This window comes from Tachyglossus aculeatus, chromosome 26 (assembly GCF_015852505.1).
Source record: "Tachyglossus aculeatus isolate mTacAcu1 chromosome 26, mTacAcu1.pri, whole genome shotgun sequence".
Taxonomy (NCBI): Eukaryota; Metazoa; Chordata; class Mammalia; order Monotremata; family Tachyglossidae; genus Tachyglossus; species Tachyglossus aculeatus.
In genome coordinates, this window is record NC_052091.1 from 4,450,053 (window position 1) to 4,460,985 (window position 10,933).

General features: G+C 48.8%; 1 protein-coding gene across 1 annotated transcript; it reads right to left on the reverse strand.

Annotated features, from left to right (window-relative positions):
- Nucleotides 1-3,472: 3,472 nt before the first annotated feature.
- CHP2 (calcineurin like EF-hand protein 2) lies at nucleotides 3,473-10,007 on the reverse strand. The gene is made up of 8 exons (XM_038767500.1): nucleotides 9,904-10,007; nucleotides 8,855-8,927; nucleotides 8,668-8,748; nucleotides 4,700-4,827; nucleotides 4,510-4,571; nucleotides 4,209-4,331; nucleotides 3,833-3,918; nucleotides 3,473-3,674 (listed from the first exon to the last, which is right to left on the reverse strand). Exons 1-7 carry the CDS (start codon nucleotides 9,968-9,970, stop codon nucleotides 3,865-3,867), a joined length of 588 nt encoding a protein of 195 aa, XP_038623428.1. The 5' UTR covers nucleotides 9,971-10,007; the 3' UTR covers nucleotides 3,473-3,674; nucleotides 3,833-3,864.
- Nucleotides 10,008-10,933: the final 926 nt, after the last annotated feature.

Genomic DNA, 10,933 nt, shown 5'->3' on the forward strand with positions numbered 1-10,933 from the left:
ACAATGGACAGAGCTGGGATTTGAAGCAATGACCTCTGATTCCAAAGCCCGGGCTCTTCCCACTGAGCCACGCTGCATCTCAGTAGTGCTCTCTTCCCTACCCCGGCCCCATCTCTCGCCCCCTCCCAGCAGAACGGACTGAGGCTCGGTCCGATATCCTCCCCAAGGATGCAGACTAATGACCCATCCATGTCTTTATGGACTGGCCGAATCCCCCTACGTACACCACTCCTCTACAACCCCTCAGTCTTGACCCTCACATTTGCCCCCCGCCAGGGACTCCTGGTCCTTCATGTCCCCTTCCCCTAACTGCTTATCGCTCCTCCACACCCACACACCGCCTCAACCCCTGTCCTCCTCCAGTCCCCCCCATCTGATCTTAGCTACCTGACCCTCCCCTCCCTTCTCATTTTGCTTCCAGATCTGAACCCCTCTCCCCCCATCAGTTCTAGAGATATCTCCGCGCACCAGAGACACCTCCGAGGGGTCTTTGGGCCTATCCAGAGAGCCAAACCCCAGAGGCGGGCTTCTATTTAATATTTATTCCATGCTGCTACACTCCATTCCTCTTCTCCCTGCTTTCCCTGGTTGTTGATTAGGGGTCCGGAGGAGGATCTAATCCTGTTTGTAGTATTTACTCTTTGGGGCAGCACCTCCCCTTCACTCCCAGAGCTCAGGTCTAGGGGGAATCAAGTCCCTCCCTCCCTCCTGGTTGTACATAAAATATATTTATATCTCCATCTTTCCACGCCCCTCCCTCAGTCTCTCCAAAGAAATCTATAAATGACTTCTATTTTGCTCGAGCTCTCGTCTGTCTGTGAGGGAGATGGGGGCTGGGATGCCTGGGTTCTCTGGTCAGTAAGAGGGGTTGGGGAAACTGAGGCTGAGGCCTGGAGGGTTTGGGCTTTGTGGGAGCTGGAGGGTTGCAGACGAGGGATGGGGGACGGCTTCCGGAGCTGGGAACCCGCAGGTGTGGACTGCATCCCCGTGAGGGGTGATGGTAAAGTTTCAAGAAGAGAGTCAGGGAGCGGGGCAGCGGGGGTAAAATCAGGGAGAGGTACAGGTAATAACCACAGGCTTAATAATAATAATACTTGTTAAGCTCTTACTATGTACCGTGCAGTGCTGTAATAATAATAATAATAATGACATTTATTAAGCTCTTACTATGCGCCAGGCACTGTTCTAAGCACTGGGGAGGTTACAAGGTGATCAGGTTGTCCCACGGGGGGCTCACTGTCTTCATCCCCATTTGACAGATGAGGGAACTGAGGCCTATGGAAGTGACTTGCCTAAAGTCACACAGCTGTAAGCGGTGGGGTAGATACAAGTTTACCAGGTTGGACACAAGAAAAGTTTGGAGTGGGGAGGGCACTTTTAGGGCCGTGATGGGTTACTGGGGGGAAAATACAGGGGTGTTGCAAGGTCCTACCCCTGATCTTTCCAATTGTACTTTCCAAGCACTTAGTACAGTGCTCTGCACACAGTAAGTGCTCAATAAATACGATTAAATGAATGTATGGTCTTCCTAGGCGATCAGCCGGTGCATGCTCCCTCCATAATAACAGTACAGTGCAAGTGCTTAGTCCAGTGCTTTGCACACAGTAAGCACTCAATAGAATTTGATGATAATAATAATTGTGGTATTTGTTAAGCGCTTACTATGTGCCAAGCACTGTTCTCAGCACTGGGGTAGATACAAGTTAATCAGGTTGCACGCAGTCCCTGCCCCACATGGGGCTCACAGTCTTAATCCTCACTTTACAGTTCAGGTGATAATAATTATGGTACTTCTTAAGCACTTACTATGTGCCAAGCACTGTTCTAAACACTGGGGTAGATACAAGTTAATTGGGTTGCACGCAGTCCCTGTCCCACAGTCTTAATCCTCACTTTACAGTTCAGGTAATAATAATTATGATACTTCTTAAGCACTTATTATGTGCCAAGACTGGGCTCACAGTCTTAATCCTCACTTTACAGTTCAGGTAATAATAATTGTGATACTTCTTAAGCACTTATTATGTGCCAAGCACTGTTCTAAATACTGGGGTAGATACAAGTTAATCGGGTTGCAAACAGTCCCTGTCCCACATGGGGCTCACAGTCTTAATCCTCACTTTACAGTTCAGGTAATAATAATTATGATACTTCTTAAGCACTTATTATGTGCCAAGCACTGTTCTAAACACTGGGGTAGATACAAGTTAATCGGGTCGCACGCAGTTCCTGTCCCACATGGGGCTCACAGTCTCAAAATCCTCACTTTACAGTTCAGGTAATAATAATTATGATACTTCTTAAGCACTTATTATGTGCCAAGCACTGTTCTAAACACTGGGGTAGATACCAGTTAATCGGGTTGCAAACAGTCCCTGTCCCACATGGGGCTCACAGTCTTAATCCTCACTTTGCAGTTCAGGTAATAATAATTATGATACTTCTTAAGCACTTACTATGTGCCAAGCACTGTTCTAAACACTGGGGTAGATACAAGTTAATCGGGTTGCAAACAGTCCCTGTCCCACATGGGGCTCACAGTCTTAATCCTCACTTTACAGTTCAGGTAATAATAATTATGATACTTCTTAAGCACTTATTATGTGCCAAGCACTGTTCTAAACACTGGGATAGATACAAGTTAATCGGGTTGCACGCAGTCCCTGTCCCACATGGGGCTCACAGTCTTAATCCTCACTTTACAGTTCAGGTAATAATAATTATGGTACTTTATTAATGGCATTTATTAAGCACTTACTATGTGCAAAGCACTGTTCTAAACGCTGGGGAGGTTACAACGTGATCAGGTTGTCCCACGGGGGGCTCACAGTCTTAAGCACTTATTATGTGCCAAGCACTGTTCTAAACACTGGGGTAGATACAAGTTAATCGGGTTGCAAACAGTCCCTGTCCCACATGGGGCTCACAGTCTTAATCCTCACTTTACAGTTCAGGTAATAATAATTATGGTACTTCTTAAGCACTTCTTATGTGCCAAGCACTGTCTAAACACTGGGGTAGATACAAGTTAATCGGGTTGCAAACAGTCCCTGTCCCACATGGGGCTCACGGTCTTAATCCTCACTTTACAGTTCAGGCAATAATAATTATGATACTTCTTAAGCACTTATTATGTGCCAAGCACTGTTCTAAGCACTGGGGTAGATACAAGTTAATCCGGTTGCAAACAGTCCCTGTCCCACATGCCGCTTAATCCTCCTTTTACAAGATAAGGTGACTGAGACCCAGAGGAGTAAAGTGACTTGCCTAAGGTCACGCACGCAGACAAGTGGCACACAGAGAAGTGATCTGCCTAAGGTCACACAGCAAGCGGTGGGGTGGGGATTCATTCATTCAATCAATCGTATTTATTGAGTGCCTACTGTGTGCAGAGCACTGTACTAAGCGCTTGGGAAGTACAAGTTGGTGACATATAGAGATGGTCCCTGCCCAACAACGGGCTCACATCCTTCTCACTCTCAGGCCCGTGCTCTATCCATTAGGCCACACTGCTTCTTAAGAGGTTTGGGACCCACGGGCAGACGGCCCCAAATGGAGCATCCTCCGTCTGAGGGCTCCTCCTCAGGGTCGGGAAACGGGACCGTTGGGTCCCTGGCGCAGCTGATTGCCGGAAGGAAAGCAGGGGCGCCGGGTGGGCCGTACTTTCCTGTTTACTGCGGAAGCAAAGTCGAGAACAAAAGTGGACGAGAAGGTCTCCCGGTGCCCCTCATCTCCTTTTCCCCACCGCTCACAGACAGGATTTTGGGGCGCACAGTTTATTGGACGCCCGGGCCCCCCTCCCCACCCCCAAACCGGTTGAGATTGGTCGAACCTTCGGCAGCTTGGCCTGGGGGTGGAAGCCGATCACTTCAAGATGCGGAGGCTCATCCTGTGCTCCACGTTCAGCCTCTCCAGGGACTGGGGTTGGAGCGAAGAAGCGGGGGGCAGACAGAGAGGAGGGTGTTGGAACACTGGAGACCCTTCCCTTCCCCCATCCTGGGAATGGGACCCTCTTCCAGCGCTTAGAACAGTGCTTGGCACAGAGTAAGCGCTTAACAAATGCCAACATTATTATTATTATTCCCTAACTCCTTTACGCGATGGAATATCTGGTTGGCTGAAGGCCCCAGGAGCGGGGCAAAGACGTCTGGGAGCAGCAGTTGGGAAGCCTGGTTTCCAGGGCCGGTTTGCGGGGGGTCGGGGGGCACCTTGGTGAATTCCAGGAAGGAGATGGCTCCATCTCCATCTGTGTCGGCCTCCTGGACCGTCCGTTCGGCGATGCTTTCCAGTTGCTCCTCCGTCACCTGCACCCCGACCATCATTCGCAGCACCTGGGAGGAGAGGTGGGAAGAGGGCCGGGAGGCCCGAACCCTGAACTCTCCGCTCTAGGTCCAGCGTGGGGTGGACTCCACCCTAACCCCCGGCCCCCGAGACCCTCCCCCGAACCCTCTCTGCTTCACCTACCTCCCCTCGGAAAGCCCCCCTCTCTTCTGATCCCCATTCTCCCACCTGAAGCAACTCATCTCGAGAAATCTTCCCGTCCCGGTCCTGGTCGTAGAGCTGGAAAGCAACTGAGGGAAGAGGGCCGGGGTAAAGGCGTGGGCACCTTGGTGGGGGGAAATTTTGTTCGAAGACCCCTCCCCAATTCTATCCAGGGCGCTGGCATTGTTGTCTGTAAGTTGGGCCTCCTTCAACTCACAATGCAGTTTGTTGTCTCGGCTGTTGAGGGGCTCGGGGCTCTCCGAAGTCTGGGCGCTTCCATCGTCTTCCATGGGCCGGAAATGAGCCAGGACCCGAACGAACCCACGGAAATCCACTCTCTCCTCCCTGGCAGGGTGGGGAGGAGAGTTAACCTCAGGGAAGCCTCCCCCGCAACCACCCACCCACCCACACACACCACCACCTCTCGTCAGCGTGGCTTAGTGGATAAAGCATGGCGTGGGAGTCAGAAGGATTTGGGTTCTAATCCTGACTCTGCTACATAATTATTATTATGGTATTAGTTAAGTGCTTACCATGTGCAGGCACTGTACTAAGCACTGGGGTTAGATACAAGCATTATGATTACGGTATTTAAGTGCTTACTATGTGCAGGCATTGTACTAAGCACTGGGGTTAGATACAAACATTATTATTATGGTATTTGTTAAGTGCTTACTATGTGCAAGCACTGTACTAAGCACTGGGGTTAGATACAAGTATTATGATTATGCTATTTAAGTGCTTACTATGTGCAGGCATTGAACTAAGTGCTGGGGTTAGATACAAACATTATGGTATTTGTTAAGTGCTTACTATGTGCAGACACTGTACTAAGCACTGGGGTTAGATACAAGCACTATTATGATTATGGTATTTAAGTGCTTACTATGTGCAGGCATTGTACTAAGCACTGGGGTTAGATACAAACATTATTATTATGGTATTTGTTAAGTGCTTACTATGTGCAGACAGTGTACTAAGCACTGAGGTTAGATACAAGCATTATTATGATTATGGTATTTAAGTGCTTACTATGTGCAGGCATTGTACTAAGCACTGGGGGTAGATACAAACATTATTATTATGGTATTTGTTAAGTGCTTACTATGTGCAGGCACTGTACTAAGCACTGGGGTTAGATACAAGCACTATTATGATTATGGTATTTAAGTGCTTACTATGTGCAGGCATTGTACTAAGCACTGGGGTTAGATACAAACATTATTATTATGGTATTTGTTAAGTGCTTACTATGTGCAAGCACTGTACTAAGCACTGGGATTAGATACAAGCACTATTATGATTATGGTATTTAAGTGCTTACTATGTGCAGGCATTGCACTAAGCACTGGGGTTAGATACAAACATTATTATGGTGTTTGTTAAGTGCTTACTATGTGCAAGCACGGTACTAAGCACTGGGGTTAGATACAAGCACTATTATGATTATGGTATTTAAGTGCTTACTATGTGCAGTCATTGTACTAAGCGCTTGGGTTAGATACAAACATTATTATGGTATTTGTTAAGTGCTTACTATGTACAGGCACTGTACTAAGCACTGGGGTTAGATACAAGCATTATGATTATGGTATTTAAGTGCTTACTATGTGCAGGCATTGTCCTAAGTGCTGGGGTTAGATACAAACATTATGGTATTTGTTAAGTGCTTACTATGTGCAGATACTGTACTAAGCACTGGGGTTAGATACAAGCATAATTATGATTATGGTATTTAAGTACTTACTATGCAGGCACTATACTAAGCACTGGGGTTAGATACAAGCATTATGATTATGGTATTTAAGTGCTTACTATGTGCAGGCATTGTACTAAGCACTGGGGTTAGATACAAACATTATTATTATGGTATTAGTTAAGTGCTTACCATGTGCAGGCACTGTACTAAGCACTGGGGTTAGATACAAGCATTATGATTATGATATTTAGGTGCTTACTATGTGCAGGCATTGTACTAAGTGCTGGGGTTAGATACAAACATTATTATGGTATTTGTTAAGTGCTTACTATGTGCAGGCACTGTAGTAAGCACTGGGGTTAGATACAAGCATTATTATGATTATGGTATTTAAGTGCTTACTATGTGCAGGCATTGTACTAAGTGCTGGGGTTAGATACAAACATGGTATTTGTTAAGTGCTTACTATGTGCAGATACTGTACTAAGCACTGGGGTTAGATACAAGCACTATTATGATTATGGTATTTAGGTGCTTACTATGTGCAAGTACTGTACTAAGCACTGGGGTTAGATACAAGCATTATGATTATGGTATTTAAGTGCTTATTATGTGCGGGCATTGTACTAAGCACTGGGGTTAGATACAAGTATTATGATTATGGTATTTAAGTGCTTACTATGTGCAGGCATTGTACTAGGTGCTGGGGTTAGATACAAACATTATTATGGTATTTGTTAAGTGCTTACTATGTGCAGGCACTGTACTAAGCACTGGGGTTAGATACAAGCATTATGATTATGGTATTTAAGTGCTTACTATGTGCAGGCATTGTACTAAGTGCTGGGGTTAGATACAGGCATTATTATGGTATTTGTTAAGTGCTTACTATGTGCAGGCACTGTACTAAGCCCTGGGGTTAGATACAAGCATTATTATGATTATGGTATTTAAATGCTTACTATGTGCAGGCACTGTACTAAGTGCTGGGGTTAGATACAAACATTATTATTATGGTATTTGTTAAGTGCTTACTATGTGCAGGCACTGTACTAAGCGCTGGAGTTGGATACAAGCATTATTATTACGGTACTTAAGTGCTTACTACATGCAGGCACTGTACTAAGTGCTGGGTTAAGATACAACAGTATTATTATGGTATTTGTTAAGTGCTTACTCTGTGCAGGCACTGTACTAAGCACTGGGTTTAGATACAAACATTATTATTATGGTATTTGCAGTGTGGCTCAGTGGAAAGAGCAGGGGCTTTGGAGTCAGTGGTCACGGGTTCAAATCCTGGCTCCGCCAATTGTCAGCTGTGTGACTTTGGGCAAGTCACTTCACTTCTCTGTGCCTCAGTTACCTCATCTGTAAAATGGGGATTGACTGTGAGCCCCCCGTGGGACAACCTGATCCCCTTGTAACCTCCCCAGTGCTTTGCACAGAGTAAGCGCTTCATTCATTCATTCAATCGTATTTATTGAGCGCTTACTGTGTGCTGAGCACTGGACTAAATGCTTGGGAAGTATAATTTGGCAACATCTAGAGACGGTCCCTACCCAACAGCGGGCTCACAGTCTAGAAGGGGGAGACAGCCAACAAAACAAGACATATTAACAAAATAAAATAAATAGAATAAATATGTACAAATAAAATAAATAGAGTAATAAATATGTACAAATAAAATAAATAGAGTAATAAATATGTACAAACATATATACATATATACAGGTGCTGTGGGGAGGGGAAGGAGGTATGGTGGTGGGGATGGGGAGGGAGAGGAGGGGGAGAGGAAGAAGGAAGGAGGGGGCTCAGTCTGGGAAGGCCTTCTGATTGGGAGGTCGTGTAACTAGTTAATAAATTACTATTACTCTATTTATTACTCTATTTTACTTGTACATATTTATTCTATCTATTTTATTTTGTTAATTTGTTTTGTTCTCTGTCTCCCCCTTCTAGACTGTGAGCCCACTGTTGGGTAGGGACCGTCTCTCTATGTGGCCAACTTGTACTTCCCAAGCACTTAGTACAGTGCTCTGCACACAGTAAGCACTCAATAAATACGATTGATTACGCCATCCTTATTATTATTATTATTTGTTAAGTGCTTACTCTGTGCAGGCACTGTACTAATCGCTGGGATCGGATACAAACAAATGGGGATGGCAAGTGTGACCTTGGGCAAGTCACCTCACTTCTCTGGGCCTCAGTGACCCCATCTGTAAAATGGGGACTAAGTGGGACGGGGACGGCGTCCAACCTGGTGATCCTGTATCGACCCCAGCGCTTTGGACGGTGCTGGGCACAGACTGAGCACTCTCATTATTCATTTTTCCCACCTCTGCCACCACGGCTCGGAGCGGTCTCTGGAGGAGGAGACCACCAGGCTTCCCCGGGAAGTCCTACTCTGAGTCTAGCCTCGGTGCCTCCCGCTTCAGCCTCCCGGGTGGTGTGGGTTCCCATCCCCAACCGGCTCTCCTCCTCACCCCAGGGGGAAGAAGCTACTGACGATGCGCTCTCCCAGGGGGTTGACGGCCAACTTGCCGATGCTCTGCAGGTCCTGGCGGCTGCGGGATGCGGGCAGGCCCGTTGGGTGGGGGGTCAGGCCCAGTTAGGGGAGTGGGTTTCCCCAGTCCCACCTCCCCCCACCCTCACCCCCGGCCACCTCCGCACCTCAGGTAGCCCTTGCTCCCCTTGTCCAGGGCCCGAAACCGGTGATGCAGCCAGGACAGGTTGGCCTGAGAGACTGGGGGGGCAGGGGGACGGCTCAGAGGGGTTGGGGAGAACCCAGAAAAGGGGAAGGGGCCGTCCTCTCCCCCTCCCCACCCTCTCCATCCCCCCATCTTACCTCCTTCCCTTCCCCACAGCACCTGTATATATGCTTGTACATATTTATTACTCTATTTATTTATTTTACTTGTACATATCTATTCTATTTATTTTATTTTGTTAGTATGTTTGGTTTTGTTCTCTGTCTCCCCCTTTTAAACTGTGAGCCCACTGTTGGGTAGGGACTGTCTCTATATGTTGCCAACTTGGACTTCCCAAGCGCTTAGTACAGTGCTCTGCACACAGTAAGCGCTCACTAAATATGATTGATGATGATGATGATGATGCAGGGGGTGGGAGGCCGCACCCCCGAGGCACAGGCCCAAGTGAGCCCGCATCACTGCCAGTTGGGGTCGAAGGTCAGTCCCGCAGTCCCAGGGGCCCAGGTCACCCCCACTCAATCAACCAATCGTATTTATTGAGCGCTTACCGTGTGCAGGGCACTGGACTAAGCGCTTGGGAAGTCCAAGTTGGCAACATATAGAGACGGTCCCTACCCAACAGTGGGCTCACAGTCTACAAGGGGGAGACAGAGAACAAAACCAAACATACTCACAAAATAAATAGACTAGATATGTACAAGTAAAAGTAATAAATCTGTACAAACATATATACATATATACAGGTGCTGTGGGGAAGGGAAGGAGGTAAGATGAGGGGGAGATGGTGAGAGGAGGCACCTCCCACCCCCCTGAGGACCCCGGCCCCGGGAGAGGACAGCGGGGCAGGGCCTCCCCACCAAGACCCCCGGCCACCCCCGACCCTGGGTTAATGGAGAAGGAGGCTGCGGCCCAACGACGCCGGTCCTCTTGGAGGGTCGGCCTCGAGCTGGGGGGCCCAGGGGAGGGACGGGGAGCCCCCCGCCGCCCCCATCAATGCCCCCCGCCTCTCACAGCCCGTCTCCCGGCCGATGGCGTCCAGATCCGGGACCTGGGCCAGGTGAGAGCCGTGCGACCCCATCCCGCTCCGGCTCCGGTGTCAGGGCCCGAGGAGGGGCGAGGACGGGAAGCGGGACCTGCTCGGGGAGGGCGTTGGCGTGGCTCAGTGGAAATAGCCCGGGCTTGGGAGGCAGAGGTCATGGTTCAAATCCCAGGCTCTGCCAGTTGTCTGCTGGGTGACTTTCGCAGCTTATGTTGCAACTTATGTTGCCAACTTGTACTTCCCAAGTGCTTAGTACAGTGCTCTGCACACAGTAATTGCTCAATAAATACGATTGATTGATTGATTGATTGATTTGGGCGAGTCACTTCACTTCCCCGGGCCTCGGTTCCCTCATCTGTCAAATGGGGAGGCAGATTGAGAGCCCCCCGTGGGACAACCTGATCACTTTGTAACCTCCCCGGCGCTTAGAACAGTGCTCTGCACATAGTAAGCGCTTAATAAATGCCATCATTATTATTATTGTTGGCTCCCATTCCCCACCCTCCTTACCCCTCTTACGCCCCCTCCCCTCCTTTCCTCCCTGACTGTGAGCCCGCTGTTGGGTAGGGACCGTCTCTCTATGTTGCCCACTTGGACTTCCCAAGCGCTTAGTACAGTGCTCTGCACACAGTAAGCGCTCAATAAATACGATTGATTGACTAGGTTGTGGGAAGAATTGGGTGGGGGCCAGGGTAGGGTCGAAGGTAGGAGGGGGCAGCTGAGGGCTGGGAGGGGACGGGGTGGGTGGCATCCTCCTGGAAGCCCCTTCAGGACCATTCCCCGTGAAGGGACCCCAGAAACCGGGCCCCAGTTTCTCCCGCCCAAGGCGAAAGGGGGGTCGCAAGGGTCCCAGAGCCGTCTACTCCAGCATCCCCCCCAACCAACCACCCCCAAACGCACTCCTACCACTCTCGCAGTTAGGAGAGGTGGGGGTTGGGGGCTGGCACCGCCAACTCGGCAGCGGCCTGCGTGCCGGCGGAACAGAACAGGAGGCAGAAGCGG

Bases quoted from the DNA above. Each gene is read 5' to 3' on its own strand.
- CHP2 (XM_038767500.1), bottom strand. From the start codon at position 9,970: ATGGGGTCGCACGGCTCTCACCTGGCCCAGGTCCCGGATCTGGACGCC. The intron at 8,749-8,854 runs GTGCGGAGGTGG...CGCATCCCGCAG, and splicing joins GGGAGCAAGGGCTACCTGAG to CCGCCAGGACCTGCAGAGCA. The intron at 4,332-4,509 runs GTGGGAGAATGG...CTCTCCTCCCAG, and splicing joins CTCGAGATGAGTTGCTTCAG to GTGCTGCGAATGATGGTCGG.